Source organism: Vicugna pacos, chromosome 1 (assembly GCF_048564905.1).
Source record: "Vicugna pacos chromosome 1, VicPac4, whole genome shotgun sequence".
NCBI classification, from domain to species: domain Eukaryota; kingdom Metazoa; phylum Chordata; class Mammalia; order Artiodactyla; family Camelidae; genus Vicugna; species Vicugna pacos.
Window position 1 is genome coordinate 7,155,864 of NC_132987.1, and position 19,214 is coordinate 7,175,077.

The 19,214-nt window shown below is 40.8% G+C and overlaps 1 protein-coding gene across 7 annotated transcripts in view; it reads left to right on the forward strand.

Annotated features, from left to right (window-relative positions):
* The window catches only part of KCNH8 (potassium voltage-gated channel subfamily H member 8), a 353,661-nt gene extending 335,340 nt beyond the window's left edge, over positions 1-18,321 (forward strand). For all 7 annotated transcript variants that reach the window (XM_072946938.1, XM_072947009.1, XM_072947108.1 and 4 more), the window contains one exon: positions 17,122-18,321. In XM_072946938.1, coding sequence (XP_072803039.1) covers positions 17,122-17,805 — 684 coding nt within the window. In that variant the 3' untranslated portion in view covers positions 17,806-18,321. The remainder of the gene's footprint in view (positions 1-17,121) is intronic.
* Positions 18,322-19,214: the final 893 nt, after the last annotated feature.

The window sequence follows — 19,214 nt, forward strand, 5'->3', positions numbered from 1 at the left end:
CATGGCCTTTAAAAATAGCTATTCCAGCTATCTCCTTAGACCCATTATTTTCTTAAGGCTTTGAAGAATCATTTTATAATAGTCATTAAGACTACAAGTCAGATTTCAAATTTGGTTTTGTGACATCAACATCTTTTAACTGTTTTTTCCTCATTTTCAACTTCCTTACTAGTAACTGTTTCTGAAATATTGAAGTGTCCCACCATTCTCAGATAGGCATTGTTACAGGGTAAAGTATACCGAGATAACAAAGAAACTCAAAATCCCATTGGTTCAACTGTATTTCTTATTCAAGCAAAGCGCCTAATGCTGGTTAGCAAGAGGGGACACCACTACCTGGACTGTCATTGGTTAGTTATGTTCCATTTGAAGAGGGGAAGATAGGCAATCATTTTGGCTCAAAAGATACATACGTCATTTCTGTTCATATTTCATTAACCAGAACTAATTGCATGGATACAATTAATTTCAAAAGACAAAAAAGTACAGTCTTCTGTTTCCTCCAGAAATAACAGAAAACTAGATCCTGGCAAGCACTAGTAATGTCTCCCCCAGCATCCAAACACTAGTAGGGAAATCTTGTCTTCCCTTTCATTCTGCTTGAGGTTGAATGCTAATTCATCCCCGATTAAATGTGTCGTACAATATCCTAGTAAACAGATACAGGTAATGACATGTTTTCTGCTGAAAACCAGAGAGAGAGTCTCAGTTGTTTTCTAGATTATGCTCGAGAGAGCTATCGGTTAAGTTTTAAATTTGTGTCAGCTGGATCCGTGAAGTCTCCTTCAGTCAAATAAAGGGAAGAGCAATAACAGACGTTGTTCTTTAGTTAAGAGTTGCTCTACTGCTTTTCTAAATGGCTATGAAAACTCAGGGCTCTATCAGTAATTCACGTAAGGAAACCTTCATGAGTGATACCCAATGGTCCAGGTCTTTCTTGAGTTCTCTGGTTAGTGTTATCATTATATCTTTTCATCGGCAATTGACTCGACTGAAACACACTGATATAATCGCCGGTCCCTCCCTAAATCTGACTGTACACTCTCTTTTCTTTCTCATCATGGTCATATATACCTCTCCACTGTCAGTTCTCAAAAGCAAGATATAAGCAAAGGCTGTACATTCACTTTTTGACAAAGAAAAACTTAAGTCCATTTAATGGCTGGCAAAACCATTCTGCTTTTTTCATTTTAATATGTATGTACTGTTGATGTTAGTGCTGCATTTTGTGGACACAGGTGTCTAAACTGGAATATATCCAAATAATTAATGATTTGTAGGACACTTTCTGGTATTTTTCCATTTCTCAAGCCTCTTTGTGTAGGCGGATTTGTAGCTTTTGTGAGAGCTTTACTGACAATAAATAAGTAAATAAATTAAAATGAACCCTAAAGAATAGGGAGGAAATCTCAAAAGGAAAAACAAGTGTCACTAAATTTTGTGAAGTGAAGTGTGGATTTTAAATGCATGTGACGTTTGGAGATGAAATATTTTTGTCCTCTTTGCCCGGGATTACTTAGATGTGGACCTCTTCTCACCTTTGACTAGAGGGACTAGACGGATGTGACAGTTAAGTGTCCAAGTGAGACCAGTGCCACATTCCAGATGGGTGATTTGAGCTGCGTTGAACAAAAGGAGTATTTCCAAAGGAGTGAGTAGAGTGTAGGGAAACCACAAAGGTTGGAACAGCCCCTCCTGCCCTGGGGCAACAGCAACAGAAGTTCACTACCTCTCCGAGGTCCGAGGGGCCAGAGTAGAGAATGGTTACAGAACCTTGAGTCAGAGAAAGCTGGATGGAGAAGGCCACCTGATAGGAGCCATGACCTGTTGTTGGTACCTTCTGTGACCTTCTAGCCACCTCAGCCCTGCAGGGAAGCAGCCAGAGGACCATGGCCCCTGCCTCCCTGTGCTGCCTCCCTTCCATCTGATGCCTCTGCAATGGCCAAACCAGCCAGAGGCCAGAGCGCCAGTGAGGCTACTGATCGAGTCCATACAAGCCAGCCTCCAGGGGCAGAATCGGTTGGAAAGTGGATCTACTTTAGAGATACAAATGGAAATGTTTGGTAAAATGAGTTACTATGTAGACAAACAAGTATAGAAAGATTCAAATGAAATTAAACAATTAGTTATTAATTATTCATTACTAGACATCAGCCAGTTGGTGGTAGCTAGCTATTAATTGACCACTAACTGATAGTTTCAGAATAACTGCTTTTGTAAAAAAATAGATATGGGTATCCACCCCCATACCTCCTAAAAAAATTTGTAAATTGATGTAATCTTTTAAAAACATTGAGCTCTGCCATTTTTCATTCATCAGTAGGAAAATGAAGTTCAATAATTGATCATATCCAACAAGTACAAATAATGTTGGAAAGTTTCTTTTAGGATCTTGCAGTTGGAAGGGATCGCGAAGGGCCTCTTCTTTCTTATCCTCTCCCTGATACATGAATTTCCCCCTTTTTAAATGACATCGTAGATTTTTCAAAAGGGCTCCAATTCCTTTAGCATTGATCCTACCTCCAGTCTCCTATCAATGTCCTTGATTCTTCCATGATGAATCCCAATTACTAAGTCCCTTTTCTGAAGTTCAACACCTGCTTTCCAACCTTGCCATTCAGTATTTGTTTTTATATAGTTTTATATTATTTTCATATGCATATTTCTTCCTTCCCCAAGTAAAGCACAAAGCTCTTGAGAACTTGGATTATATCTCAAAAAAAAAAATTCTGTGAATTGCCTCAAAATTGTTATTTTAAAAGTATCCGGGCTTTACTGAAATGCAATAGAAAATGTTCTGTAGCTCAAGCAACGCAGTGTTCAGGGCTATAAAATAAATATACATGAACTTGAGGAGACGTGGGGTTTTTTTCAGTTTTTTTTTTTTATTAGAAAACAATCAGGCACCTGGGGAAATGAAGGCCAACACTTCCGATTCATTTCTGCACCGTTAGAAATAAGCACAATATACGTAAATCAATACTAAATTAGTTACATTTCCTTTTTGTGCTTCTGTGAACATAGGATGCGCTAGAATTTGAAATGATCAATTGTTTAAAAGAATGAGTAAAAGAACTGTCCTGAAATAAATAATTAAGCAACCTCAGTTCGATACTATTATAGTTTCATAATGTGGTAGAATCATGAAATCCAAAAGTTGCGAGGTATCTCAGAGGACATCTATTTTGACTTCTCACTCAATGTCGGAATATTCTTTCTGAAGTTACTGGCAAGAAGTGATTTTACCTGGATATTTTCCCTAGTGAGAACCTCACCCTGACCCAGAAAAAAATCTACAGCAGAGGTTCCCAAACCTGGTTGTGTTTTCACATTCTCTGGGAATATATTTTTATATAATTATAAATATTTTTAATAAGCTAATATGTAAAATAATGAATAAATATTTTTAAAATAACCATTCCTGTAGCCGATCATAGGCTGACTCTCAGAACCTCTAGCGTTGGCACTGGGATTCTCTATTTTTTTTTAATTCTCCAAATGCTTCTAATGACAGCACACCATGCACACAGTGGCCCACCTCATTTCTCAATTGCTTTAGCAATCAGAAACCTCTTCTCTATATTTAGCTGATACAACTCTCTGTAAAGCCTGTTAGTCATTTTTCCTGCTTCTGCAGCTCTTGAGTCGTTTTGAAGAAGCGACTTAACTGTTCTTTTTTAATGAAAATACTTTAAATGTTGAAGGTGGCCAATATCTCTCTCCCTCCCCCCTCGGTAGCTTATCTTCCTCTTCTAGAAATATTCTCTCTTCCTTGAAATTTTACTCACGTAATGCAAAATCCAGACCCTTCATCATCATGATCAACTTCCTTTGCCTCTGCCCCCTCCTCTTCACCCAGTTTCTGAAAGACAATGACAAATGACCCCAGTGTCCTACAGGTGACACTTCCAGAACGGGTCTGTTGTCTAGCTCAGTGTTTCAGCTTATGACAGAGTCTCGAGGTCTTGTATTCCTTCTTTCTGTTCAGAAAGCTCTTTTCCGAGACACCTGTGGACCATTCTCTTCCCTCCTTCAAGTCTGTGCTCAGCTGTCAACTTCTCAGGGAACTCTTCCTTGACCAACCATTTTAAAATAGCAGCCCCCTCTCCCCAAATTTGTTTTCCCTCCTAACCCTATCAAACCTCTATTATTCTGCATAGTTTATTTATCTACATTTTCATTGTCTCTGTCCCACCATTAGAAAGTCAGTTCTAGGACGACAAGAATCTTCATCTGCTCTTTCCTTTGCTGTCAGTTGGTATGTAGTAGACACATATTCATGGTTGACGAATGAATAAAAGATGTTTGGATTATGCATTATGTCCATTTTAATGATAGGCAGTAGAACACTGAATAGAGGAGAAAATTGAGATTTCAGTTTTGAGTCTGAAAAGACATGAGAAATCCTGACATGGGAGATGTTCCTATTGCCGATGAGGAAACTGAGGTCCAGAGATAATCACACAGGCAGCAAGTGGCACAGAAAGGCCTGGACACAAGACCCCAGTCCAAGTCTATAGGGTAGCTTTCCAAGTAGACCATCCTTCGTCTGCATTGAAGAGACTTCCTCTCTGAAATGTCAGAACCCCACATCAAGACTTGAGCCTTGGATTCCATAAATTGGCCATATGTACACTTAAGTATAAGACTTGATTAAGTCATGGACAGATAATTTCAGGATAGGATAATTTTATAAAGGGCTTTTCTGAAAAGTCTGATAAAATACACTATATGTTCATTCAAGGGGAAATTATGTATTTCTAGTATATGTTTTCCTGTGGATGACTTTTCCATGTTTGTATTTTCAAATCTTAAAAGGAGTGCATTTTTAAAGCAAATAAAGAGTGTTAAGGAGAGATGGGAGGGTAGGGAATCCCCTGGTAGTTTACTTTTTTATTTCATTGAAATGGTCAGTTATAGTGTGTCAATTTCTGGTGTACAGCATGATGTCCCAGTCATGTGGATACATATATATTCATTTTCATATTCTTTCTCATTAAAGGTTATTACAAGATATTGAATGTAGTTCTTCTGTGCTGTCCAGAAGAAATTTGATTTTTTTAATCTATTTTTATACATAGTGGCTAACATTTGCAAATCTCAAACTCCCAAATTTGTCCCTTCCCACCCCCTTTTCCCTGGTAACCATAAGATTATTTACTATGTCTGTGAGTCTGTTTCTGTTTTGTAGATGAGTTCATTAGTGTCCTCTTTTTTTCTTTTTTTAGATTCCACATATAAGTGATATCATATGGCATTTTTCTTTCTCTTGCTGGCTTACTTCACTTAGTATAACAATCTCTATGTCCATCCATGTTGCTGCAGAAGGCATTATTTTATTCTTTTTATGGCTTAGTAGTATTCCATTGTATAAATATACCACATCTTCTTTTTAAATCAAATCAGATCACTGGTACAAGATATGGTTCCTGCAGCCCTGTGCTGACCTCAGCAGATGGTCTGCAAGCTCACTTTATTTTTTTTTTTTATCTGCAAGCTCACTTTCTAACCTGAACCTCCCCAACCTAGGAGATGCAGGAGTTTCTGTTCAAATGGCATTTATTAATAGAGTTTATTAGGGGAGTATTTTTTTTTTGTTAAAACTTCATTATCCAAAAAGCTTGATTGGGGAAGGTGTCCACCAATGATTAAAAGAAGACTCTTTCTGGAGCCCTGAAACACACATTAGGCACCCTGCTTCCATGAGGGGTTCTGCTAGACCTTTCCTGGTCAGTCTCTCTCACGGTCTTTATCACTGTGATGTTCATTGCTCGGTTGCTCTGATAGTGAAGGGACAGTCTCTGCATTTGTTCAGTAAGAACCTACCCTGTCGTGGGTTTTTTGGAATATTAATTGGCAGTAATTAAAAATGGGTCATTGAAATTTATAATTGTGAAAGATAAAGAAGAAACAATTGATGAAAACTAGGTTTTTTCATGTAAAATACTTTGTTTTTTTTAATTAAACTTATATAGATACTGTTTGTTATAAATATGAGATTCTAGTGTGCAAATCGAGTATTTTGTTCTTCCTTTTTTAAAAAAAAGATTTTGGGGGGTGAGGTAATTAGGTTTATTTATTTATTCATTAGTTTTTTAATGGAGGTACTGGGGATTGAACCCAGGACCTTGTGCATGCTAAGCATAGAGTGTACCACTGAGCTATACCCTCCCTGGTGTTCTTCCTTTAAAAACAAAAAAATTATTTATTTATTTTAATTGAAGTACAGTCAGTTACAATGTGTCATTCTCTGGTGTACAGCTCAATGTCCAGTTATGCATATATATACATATATTCATTTACATGTTTTCTTCCTTTTTAACCATGAGCTACTTTAGACATATATATTTACATAACAAATATCCAAATAACCAACATTCATAGTAGGCAAATAATAACATGTTCCCATATTTCAGATATTGGGCTTTAAAGAAATTTAAAATTGTATATCCTTCCAAGAGGACTTGAAAGACATTGTCATAGGACAAGTTCATCAGCATTAAATACATACTTATTTATAGCCCCAAATCTAAATGAAAGTTAAAGAGGACAGAGTATAAATTGTCAAGGGCCAGATGCCCTGACAATGTACTTATAGCAGAATCATAAAAAAAGGAGTGAGGAGAGAATGAGAATAGAATATGCCAAAAAAATTTTTTTAACTGTTTTCAACAGTCATAATTTGTAATGGTAGTACCAGTATTGAAATACTGAGAGTGTTGTGTGTGTAATGGGCCGGGGTGGGGGTTGGGGGAAGCAGATGAGTGCAGGCACACCTTACAGATGTTGCAGTTCAGTTCCAGACCACTGCAGTGAAACAAATATCACAATAAAGTGAGTCACACACATTTTTCAGTCTCCCAGTCCCTATAAAAGTTATGTTTCCACTGCACTATAGTCTATTAAGTTGTGCAATAACCTTATCTCTAAAAAAACTATGTGCATGCCTTCATTTAAAAAAAATACTTGATTGCTAAAAAAAAATGCTAACCATCATCGGACAATGCAGGATTGCCACAAAGCTTCAGTTTATAAAAACGCAGTATCTGTGAAGCACAGTAAAGCAACGCAGTGAAGTGATGTACGCCTGTAATTGTGGCATATCATAACTCTGTCATCCTCTGTACCTCAGTGACCAGAATTCACAGTGTAGAATAAAGGGCATACAAATGTAATATAGAAATGTTAAGTAAAAACTCTATAGTCCTGAAATGGCATAAGAAATACCTGTGAACTGATGTAGTATCATATATATTCATACATCTCCAAGCTCTTTCAACAGAGAAAGAATAAAAACAACGGCCAGCCCAATAACAATGAATATTACTGTGCCTCAATCATGGTCTTGAAATACAATTTCCCATGAAAAGAAACCCGGGTTTCTGGCATAAATGGCTGTTTCTGCTTCTGGGGCATGAACTGTACATGATGAGTCTGGAACACCTTAGTGTTCAGAACAGAGCAAGAAAGCTACCAAAAACTATTAGTATGATGTCGAAAGAACTCAGGAGCCAGGATGAAGAGTCTCCCAGTGGCCAAAGATGGGGTAATTTGAGCTTCGGTAAGAAATACAATGATCGGAAGTACAATGGGTAAAAATGCATACAATAGATAACAAATGCTCCCGGAAGGCATCACAGGAAGCACCTGGATTGCCCTCCTCTGATGGGCATGCTGCAGGTGCAGCCACGCACAGACTAATTCCCTCTGAGAGAAATGCGGAAACTGGCTGGGTGACTCCTGCACATCAGGTGAACGAAACAATGTCCACGTGGAGACCGGTGGGAAACGCTGAGGCACACTTTTGCTGTGAACCCCATCCCTGGCACAGCACCATACAATCGGGAGGGAACCTTCAACTCCCAGCTTGTCCCTGAGCCTGCACGTTTTGGATTGCACATCTCATGGCCCCAACTCTTTAGGCTCCTACCCAAGGGATGGGCACCAGAACACCTAGCTCTGTTAGCCAATGAGGCTTCCGCCCCATGGGACTACAGGCAGAATAGAAGCAGTTTGTAAAGGGCACGGAACACCCCCATGGTTGTATCCCCGGGCTCAGCAAAACAATGCTCATCTCCCAGCTGCTCCCTGAAAGGCATTAGACTACATACTTTCCCAGCTGGTGCCTGAGTGTCCAGCTTCTAGTCAGTCTGCATCTGGGTGCTCGCTTGATCCTCTGTCTCAAGACACTGACAGATCTTGGCACACCCTCAACTCCAAGGAGCCTCCAAGAACAGAGACCCTGAACTCTCAAGATGCCACCAGAAAACTGTTAGAACTAATCAATGAATTCAGTAAAGTTTCAGGATACAAAATCAATAAACAAAAGTCCATTGTATTTCTACGTACAACAATGAGCTACCAGAAAGAGAAATTAGGAAAACACCCTGCTTACAATAGCGTAAGTAGAACAGAACAGAGCAGAACACCTGGGGATAAAGTTGACCTAGGAGATACAAGACTTGCATACAGAAAATACAAAATAGTGTTGAAAGAAAGGTAAACAAGAGGGGGGAGGGTATGGCTCAGTGGTAGAGTGCATACTTAGCGTGCACGAGGTTCTGGGTTCAAGCCCCAGTACCTCCATAAGAAAGGGTGGAAGTAAGGAAGGAAGGGTTAAATAAATGCAAAACTCCAACTATAAACTTGCCAAAGGAATTGAAAAAAATCAGGTTAGTCTTAATTTTCAACTCTTTCTGAAAGATCAGTACATGAGAAGTTAACCAAAAGGACATGATCTGTAAGAATATAAACTATTGATCTGACCCTGACAGCAGGAGCCAGCAGTACTGGCCTTAACCTGGAGCTTATTAGAAATGCAGAATCCCAGGCCCCGCCCCACACCCTCTGCATCTGAATATGCATGGTGACAAGATGCCCGGGTGATTCCTATATACATCAGAGCTTGACAGGCACTGCCCTATACACTGGCATTCTGAGAGGAGACTGACTTTTGTTTGGTGTTTGCTGATAGCAGTGAGGTCCCCTCAGCCAGATGCTAACTGTAGCTATAGTCGGATACTAACTAGATAAGGAAAGCAATCAGAGGGTTGATAAATAATGGGTTACCATCGTACAGCTAAAGTAATAAAGTTGTGTCCAAAGGCCTGAGCTTGCAGAAACTGAGTGAAATCCATTGGAGTTACCACTTTAAAGACTCTTAATTGGTCATTTTGGATTGACAATGCTAGACTTGTATTCTTCTCTTATTATAATTTAAGAGGCATCCGATGCACCTGCAAAAGCAAAGCCCTTGGTACGGTTCCTGTGTGACGTCAGATAAGCCATTTCACCTCCCAACTTTCTAGTCTCTCCAGCTGTAGACACAGATTTACAACTTTCATTCATTAATGGGACTAAGATCTTCATTTGGCTGAAATTTATGCAAGTGCCAAGTATGATTATTATTTTAGCTGACAGATAAAAAAGACTGTCACTTGTTTTTGAATGCTTTGTGAAGCAAAAGACACAAGGATGAAATTATGCTGATCGTCTTTTTTGTTTTGCCCGCTTGTGGAGTTTGATTGAACTTGTCTAAATCCCATGATAAATATACAACATAACAAAGGATTAAATGAAAGACCATTTAATTACCTGAGTCAGAGCTTGTGAAAAATGTATGCGTTCGTGGCAGGGGGAGAGGATGGGTGTAATTAGTACCCCTGAATTTAGGAAAATTGTGTCTAGCAGGAAAATGTGTACATGTTTGGCAAAAATTGAGTGACAGGTCAAGACCTCTTCAAGCTAAGAAAATTGTATCAACAGATGCATTCCCCATCTGCTCACTGAATGCACAGAAATGGAAATCACTTTTTTTTCTCCGTCTATCAACTGAAGTTTCAGTTTTACTCAAAGTCCATGAATCATACCATACCAATAGCCAAGATTGAGAAATGTAAAATATGAATAATATAAGATGAAAGGAAGCTATTTCATATGTGAAAGGAAAAGTATTGTCAAAGACACGTTCTTGTCTTCATTATGAAACTCACAGTCCTGTTCCCAAAAGGCACAATCCGAAGACACACTAGGACAGCAAATCTGTGCTTGCACCAAAACGCACATTAACTGTAAAAGCTGCCGGTGCAGGTGTAATTGGGACGAGAGGTCACCAACACCATCTGTGCCTAGAAGTACAAGATCTTAATCAAAAATTTTCAACAGCTCTGGTTATTGCTGTTACAATTTGCTACTGGAAAGCTGCGTGCAAGGCACTGCTAAACTGTGGAGACTGTTTCTTCCAACTTTAATTATGTAGAAGTGTTAATAGGAGTGGTTTATCCCTCCATGCTGAGGCTGAAGAGGAGTTACATCAATAACTGGCTTTTATTTTCTTTGGGCTCAGTGTTGCCTGCGATAGTATTCCCTACCATGCAGAAGTTTCAGCTTAGTTGAGTCCCTATCTTCCGTGATCAGATCCAGCCACCTGACACTCTGACATAATCCCAGTCTTCTGGGGAGTAAATGCTAACATCCACTCTATTATTTAATTATCACAACACAGCCCTTGTTGAAATATGACTCAGGAGGATGAGAAGTAATATCACATCAATGGAGCCAATTAAACATGAGAGGAGAAACCCAGGCACTCTGGAAACATAGGCAACAATGACTATTTCTGGGCCCACAGAAGTTCGGAGGAAACCAGGATATGGCAGAAATAGATAATGGTACTACTGATTCCCTGCTTAGCAGTATGGAAAGATCAGAGTGTGGATTATCACGGACATTTGATGAGTCTGTTGTCACACAGGTGTTTCTGTTCCTGATGGGAGATGTTCAAAGGAGTGAAAGCACTGCCTGGAAACCTGCTGAACACCGAGCGATGTGTACGGTTAAATGTGTGGTGCTGGGGTAACAGAGAAGGGAAGGCTCTCCAAAGTGTTGGATAGAACACCGAATTACTTGGAAGCACAGATGGTGTTTTCATCACTTCTTTTTTCCAACAGTTGGGACTTTGGAAGGGAGAGAGAAATCTTGGATATGAACAATTGCCTATGCAGATGGTAATCATGAACTGGTTTGGCCAACAGTTTTAAATTCCAGACTGATGGATTCTTATCCACTGAAGAATGAAAAGGAGGAGGAAGAGGAGAAAATGAATAAAGTATAACTTAATACAGAAGTAAAAGAATAACATGTGTTAAGTTATGTTTTCTTTATCTACTATATTTGTAAGCAGAAATAATCAGAAGGCCACATCTAAAATAGCCATGAAGGGTAGCAACCAGGGATGCAAAAAGCTTTGCTAAATTTCAGCTGATAAAACAACTCTGAATAAGTTAATTGAATTTGTCACTTGGTGCTCATAATGCAGACATGAGACTTGGGAGTCAGTAAACAGGGGGAATTGCCCCAGGGAATTAGAACTACCCATGGAAATCAAGTTGATGCTGAGACAAGTGACAAAGCAGAAAGATAAATGAAGTCTACCAGAAGTCTTGGCCAAAAGAGACCTATTTCTACCATCGTGAAGGAAACACAATAAAATAAAAGGGATTCTTAATGGTGGAAATGCCACCTGCTCTTAAAAACTGGAAAATACCCAAGGATTTGATTTAGGAAATTTACATACAAAAACTCTTTAACAGTCAGAGTACCTACTTCTAACATATTTACTTGGGATGAAGAGCCCCAGTTACAGATTTTCCAGTATAATTTTGTAGTAGGAATCATTCTGCCAGGATGTTTATGATAAAATCATGAGATGAAATAAAATAAAAATTGAAGGTGGCTATGAGAGCCAAGTTCTTCAAAATGGCAGGAATTGCATTCATGTATTCATTCCAGATTTACTGAGTGCATGTTGTGTTCTGGGCATTGCCCTGAGTCCAGGAGATACTGAGATAACCACTTCTACCCTCATGGAACTTATAGCCTAGTTGGGGCCAGACAGTCCTATTTGATGCTCAGACAGCTACGTGAGTGTTACTAAGTCCAAACTCATTCTGCTCGCTACACGACAAGCCAATAAATCGGGAGACAGGGTGTCTTGGGGCAAGGAATAATGACTTTATTCAGAAAGCCAGCAGATGAAGAAGATGGGGGACCCAAGTCAGAATTCAGGCTCCTTTTATACTAAGAAGGGGAGAGGGTGTGGTTGGTTGTTGCAAACTTCTTGGTGTCGGAATCCTTTTGTTCTTGGCAGCTGTCCACGTAGATCATGATGTTCCTATAAACCTCCAACAAAATAAATATTATTCTCTGTTCTGCAACTTTTTATCTCTGTATGAATGGGAAAGTGTTCCACCCTTAAAGGTCAGAGCCTTGAGAATGGGCTCTCCTGTCTATTTCAGGCTCTAGGCAACATTCTTTTACAAAAGGTGCAGAACCAGCAGGAAGGAATGAGCCCAGGAAACAGAGCACAGGGTTAGAGATAAAGGAACAGATGTAATATGGAGTCAGATCTGTTCTTCCCTATCACATAAGTATCAGTGAGCTTGTCAGAAAAAAAGCTCTGCAGAGGAAATAAAGGCTTAGATGTTTGAAGGGAGAGAAACTCACCAGGCAGAGAGGGCGGCGGAGGAGAAGAGCTCCAGTCCGGGGGGAGAGCCTTCACAAGGGCCGAGTGCTGACTGGCACCATGTGCATCTGATGGTGTTCCAGAGGGGAAATGCAGGTAACGGGCCATGGAAAAGCCAAGTGGGGCTTGTGAAGGGCTTTGTAAGTCCTGCTCAAAGAGATTCTGTTTTCTAATATGAGTGACAGAAGATTTAAAATTCAATTTATTTATAAAATTTAAAAATTTAGGCAGCTGCTGAGGTAAATGGGAAAACATTGGTTCATTTGATCTAAATGATTGTTTTGCTTGTTTTTATGGACCCATCTCTTCAGTTCTGTTTTTCTGTTGTGTTTTGAAGACACCTCCTTAAGTGGATGGAGCATGGAGCACAAAGCAGCCCCAAGAACCTTTTTTAGCAAATGCATATCTTCTTCACTGTGCTGTGAAAGAGCCTCGAGCCCCACCACCCTTAGGAAGTGCAGACCTTGCATTCTTTGTTTTCTGCATTTGGTTAAGAATAAAGCTTTTCCTGTTTTAGAATGAATCTTGTTAGTGAGCCCAGCAGGAAGCAGTAAACAGAAGTGCCGTGAAACTTCACTGTGTTGTCTGGCAGTTGTCACTTCGGTGTCACCAGAGTTTCCACTCCCAGGAGGTGGCGTCTCTCCTGTGACAGCTGGCTTTGTCCATATAAAGGGAGAGAGCCCTTGTCTGATGGGGATTAATTCCCTGTGCAGCTTTAATAAGGTGCAGGGGTGTGTCCCCAGTGGCACAGTGACAGAAATCTTCCCTGACATAAATTGATCATTACCCTCTGGAGCTAAAGAAAGCTCTGTTTCCTTGGGTTCTTTGCTCTTTTTAGGTCAAGCTAATGTAGTAATTTTGTTTTCTGAAATGTTAATGCTATTTACATTCCTGGAGCCCGTCGAAACTTGTGATTCCCAGTCAGAGTTCATGGCCTCAGAGTTGTGGCAAATGTGGCCGTGGACATTTGCAGCAACATGGATGGACCTAGAGATGATCATACTAAGTGAGCTAAGTCAGACAGGGAAAGACAAGAATCATATGATATCACTTACATGTGGAATCTTTTAAAAAATGATACAAATGAATTTATTTACAAAACAGAAAGAGACTCAGAGACATAGAAAACAAACTTAAGGTTACCCAAGGGGAAAGTGGGGAGGGGGTGGATAAATTAGGAGTTTGGGATTAGCAGATACTGACTACTATATATAAAGTAGATAAACAACAAGGACCTACTGTAGAGCACAGGGAAGTATGTTCAGTATCTTGTAATAACCTAAAATGGAAAAGAATCTGAGAAAGAATATATGTGTGTGTGTGTGTGTGTGTGTGTGTGTGTGTGTGTGTGTGTGTGTATAACTGAATTAAAAAAAAAAAGCTCCCTGGACTTGCCAATGTAGCATCCATCATCCAAAAAAAAAAAAAATAAACATAAAGTGAATATGGCCAAGGAAAGCTATTTCAACCACAGGAAAATACCCATTTATTCTGAAAGCTGTTTATCAGCAATATGTCTATTAACATACTGCCTAGTTCCAGATTTTCCTTTAATACAAACCTTTTTTGTTGTCATCCCATTCACATAATTTGCCGTGAAGAGATTTTACTGTGCTTTGTCGGAGCCAGCCGACAATCGATCAGGTCCAGAAACCTGTGCTGCAGGACTGAGAAAAGAAAGACAAGACTAGAAGGTGGGGTTGAGAGGGTCTCTAGCCCGCAAGACGCTAAGTCAAGAGTGGACCTCGAGTTTATTTCAGGCAGTTAATTTATACAAATTCAAGTGACTACCTTGTGCATTCTTGCATGTAGGCACAGGTATTGTTTCATGGTTTAAACACAGTGTGTACTAAACTCACTAACTTGTGCATAGTTCTATAGATCAATGTTGTTTATAATACTCATAAACTAGGGTATATGTTCCCACATACCAAGATCACTAACTAAGGTTGTTGTTTCTCTAAGCTAACATCGAGACTCGTGTACTATTAACTCAAGTGATTGTTCTTCAGGCTAAGATCACTAACTTGTGTGCCGATTGTATCTCTCCTTCCAAAGGTCCTTAGTGACTTAATAGCTCAGGATGTTCCTCAGGCTCTAATGCACCTGGTGCATTCTTCAAAGGGGTGGCGGGACAGAGATTGTCTTTGTTAGAATCAACCTCAGAGCCTGACGCCCTGCACTGTGGGAGTTTAGGCCCAACCTCTGTGCTCGGCAGTCCTCAGGTTATGAGTGGCCCCCCGCAGTGCTTAATCAGTCTCCTGATTTTTTTTTTAAAGAGATGGCGCTATTTGCTTATTTGATGTTGAATTACCATTTCAGGCAACTTTCACACGAAGCTAATTTTTGTATCATCTGTGCTCCTCACAAATTCTCACCACATTAGCAAAAATTTCTCAACTCTTAATATCTCCTTTTCCATATGGTAGTACACTATAATAGAAACAGCACCAAACCTAGAAGGCTCGAATTCCAGATCAAAGCCTGTCATTCACGAAATAAGCGACCTTAAAATGTCATTTAACCTCTGGGCTTTAGTGTCCCCATTTTACAGGTGAAGAAATAATCGTGTATCCTGCTGATCGTAGTGTTTTTATAGAATCAATAGGGAAAATGTACCTAAAAGCATGTTATGTTACACGTTTACTCAAGTATTTGTTGAAAAATGTAATTGTTGATGTGCCTAAAATGCAAAGTTGTCCTTCAAACATTACGTCTTCATTCAATGCTAACAAAAGGCCAGTTTTTACTAGGAGATGAGCCCTGGTGAATTTGATACAGGCATTAGGCTTCAACAACCTACAGGAATGGATGGTTAATATATCCTTCAAGCATCTCATTTAGCATCAGCCTTCTCTTCTGAAATTCTGAGAGAAGAGCTAATCAACTCAAGATAGACCCCCTGGGTGAATGTCCGCTGTGCCAAGATCCAGAGACTGACTGGTGTCACCCCTGTGCTTTAGAACTGAGGCGTGGCAGGTTATGAAATTGACAACCTGCAGTGAACATTTTAAAACTCAGAGACTTTCTCAGATTCACCATTTCACTTCTTAAGTGTGAGTCTCAGGGGTATCTTTTTGTCGCCAAAAGTTTTAGATCTGCTGAAAAGCCTGGGCAGAAGTATTTAATCTAGTCCCTCGAGTTCCATGCAGGCAGCAAAGCAGAAATAGTTCTGGCCTGGCAATTTCAAGGCAGGTGTTACCAGTTGGTTGCCTGAACCAGGAAAAAAACCTCCTTCTGGCCGTTTTTAAATGCCTGATTTGAGCGGCACTACCTCCTGATGGGCCTGCCAGGGAGAATTAGCTTCAGAATGTACTTACAAGGAAGTGGACTGAATCAAGTTACTGGACAAATTAGGAGTGTGTACTTAAATATTGAAAAATGTCTGCCCGAAACTGTAATCTCGGTTTTGGCGTCATTGAAGTTGGACTGCCCTTTTGTTTTGTTTTGTTTTGTTTTCCGATGGTATTTAGCCAGTGAGTTCAGCTGCTTATATAGGAGTTCATGATTCACGATAATAAAATCCAGGCATAGGAATTCCTTTATAAAATATAATCTTATAGCAATGAAGGCAAAAATATTACAATACATGTTAGTGTTATGAATCTAACCAGAGACTAGAAAATGCATGTGATTCCTGCTTTCTGAAAGATACATTTTCCTCACTTTGAAGTATATAAATACCCCAGAAAAGCTGGATTTCGGTCAAATTCAATCTTCTGGTGGTCTTCCATGGTTAAAAAAGTGATGCGGTTGTTAGGAAAATAAGTCCTCCTGTGAATTATAGTATTGGTTTTAAGTGTAAAAGGAATAATGCAAACTCTTCAGTGGTTCTTGAGAGTTTGAGGGTCATGTCTCCTTTGAAAATCTTACGAACACATCTCGGCGACATCTCACATAGAAAATGAATAAAGCACTTACCATACAATCAGGGTTCTAATTCCCTGATGGACCCCAGCACTCCCAGCTTCCCCACCGTGCTTATCTGTATGAACCCTCCTTGAAGATCTTATTTCTAAGCTCATTTTGCAGCTTCTCCTTTTCCTGTAGACAGTCTCCCTAGCAAATCTGGTGTGAGGTCGTGTTTAACACCCTCACCATCTCATGAAGGCCAGTGTGTTTCTGAAGAAGCATAGATCTTGGCCAGAAGTGACAGACAGAAGCAAGAACTGTCATTTGCTGGGTATCTGCTCTGGGCAGGCAGCGTGCTGAGTGCTTTATGAACAGTGCTCACCGCCCTGCATTGTTTTAAGGTATTTGGGATGGTTGGTGTGCATCACTAACTCAGGAAGCAAAAGATGCCGTCTGTATTTAAGAGATGTAAGAGATGATGAACCTCTGTCTCTAATTTTGGTCCCAGAACCCCCAAATCACCAGGTAAGAATGCCAGGCTATTCATGTCTTTCTAGGTTCCCTCCGAATGAGGGTGGCTTGAGATCAGGTACCCAGCCTCCCCGTTCCGCCTATGGGCTTGGCTGGAGTTGGAGGTGGAGCAGCCTTCCAGACCTTCTTACTGAGAAATCTCACACCCCTTCCTGCTCTGAAATCACTACCATGCTCCTCTGATGATTGCCTTTTGCTTTGCTTTGTCCACGCAGGTAACAAGCCTGACTCAGGAGGTCTCCCAGTTAGGTAAAGACATGAGAACTGTGATGCAACTTCTAGAACACATTCTGTCCCCCCAGCAGCCCTCTCGGCTCTGCTCCCTGCACACCACCTCCGTGTGTCCCTCCAGGGACAGCTTCCAGACCAGGACGACCTGGAGTGCGCACCAGCCCTGCCTACACTTGCAGGCAGGTGGCGCTGCTTATTCCCAAACACAGCTTTGTCGCGGGAACGTCACCTCAGACATATGGAGTGTGGATCCCTCCTCTGTGGGGAGCAGCCCCCGGCGAACTGGAGCCCCCGAGCGAAATCCTGCAGACACTGAACTGTTTTATTCACCTGCCCACCACCAGGTTGTCCAGGAAGGTCATTTGCAGTTTCTAAGGTGCATCTCTCCACAGTCAGATACCACCCTGACACCCCTGCAGTCCATCTCGGCGACGCTCTCGTCCTCTGTCTGCTCCTCCGAAACATCTTTGCACCTGGTTCTCCCCAGCAGATCGGAGGAGGGCAGCTTGGGCCAGGGAGCCGTGAGTTCCTTCAGTCTGGAGAACTTGCCAGGATCTTGGGAGCGGGGACGAAGGGCCTCAGTCTCTCCTGACCCCTTGGAGAACTTTCCACTGGAAGTTGTCACCAGCACAGCAGAAGCGAAGGACAAGAAAGCCATAAATGTATGACACTCGTGCCTGTTTCAGCCCCTCCCCGCAGGACAGCTCTGGTTTGCCTTCCTCACCCCCAGCAGCGTGAAGGCTGGGTGATGCTGGGGGTCCCGAGGAAGAGAGCGTGAGGGGCCGGGAAAGGCAGAACCACCTTCATGCTGCAGCAGACACGCCCTAGGTCCAAGAAACAAAGTAGGAACATTTTCCTGTACAGATAATAACTTACTGGTCTGTTTGACAGACTTGGGTAAAAATCCAAAGACCCTGCGGGTCTGAGCGGCTCAGAGTCCCAGACAAAGAATTTGTGGATTGGTTTTGTCCTAGGTGGCTTTTGTGAAATGCAGCAGAGGTTTTTCCTGAGTGCCTGTGTGTCACTCCTGAACAATACCCACCGCACTGCGGGCCTCGGGAGCTCACAGCTCCCGCTGATCTATTTTTGAAATATAGAAGGCCAAGGGACAATTATCACTGCATGTCATCTCCTAGACAATCAGTCACATAGAGCCGGTGGCCAGTGGTTAGCTAGTGCACGTTATTTGCCATGTAAAAAATGAATGTCTTTATTTATCAAAAAAAAAAAGCTATTTTTATATCCTTGGTATGAAATACGTATTTAAACTATTTAAAATATTTATAAAGAAATGAATGTTTTCATTTTGGTAAAAAAAAAAAAGCTTGCCGTTTTAACAAGAAATGCACTCTTGTTATGTATAATAGATCAAAAATTATTTATTATTAAGAGGATGTAGTTTCAAAAGGAATCCCCCTTTTATCTGCATGCAGTTTGCAACAAATGTATCATCACGCTTCTGGATTACAAAAGACGAGGTCAGATTTTATTAATGAAATAAAAACACAGACTGAGCGTCCGGGGTGAGGGTAGGGAGGGTTCCGCCTGGGCTCTGCTGACTCACAGAGCAGCCTGCATTGAGCCTGCCTCAACTGGGCCGGCAGTCGTTGTACTCTGTGCTTCTGGTCCGGGGAACATGAGATCACAATTACATTGAGCTATTATTTGGGCTTCAAAATGAGGGAGAAAACCTTGGGTGTATCCTTGCTCTGTGCCGTTCTTTCAGAAAAGCTCGAGGAGACCAGTGAAAAATTCCAAAATGGAGCTAAGACTTCTGAGTTATGGCTTGGGAGGGTGATGCCAGCTCACTTTGGATCAGCACTTTTAATTTTTTTCTTTAAAGCTCTCAACCATGCTGTAAGTTACGCAGAGCTGGTGTTTTCATTCTCATCTTGCAGAGAAAAAAATACAAACATAAGCCCCAGAGATTACACAGCTAGGATGCTGGAGACAGTCTAGAACCCAGACTGCTTCCTCCATGTCAACCAATGGCAAATTCAGATGCTGGCGTGGGAATAATTTAAACGCCTTCGTTAAAGTTTTATTTTGTGTGGAAGAATGTTTAGGGCCTCATCAT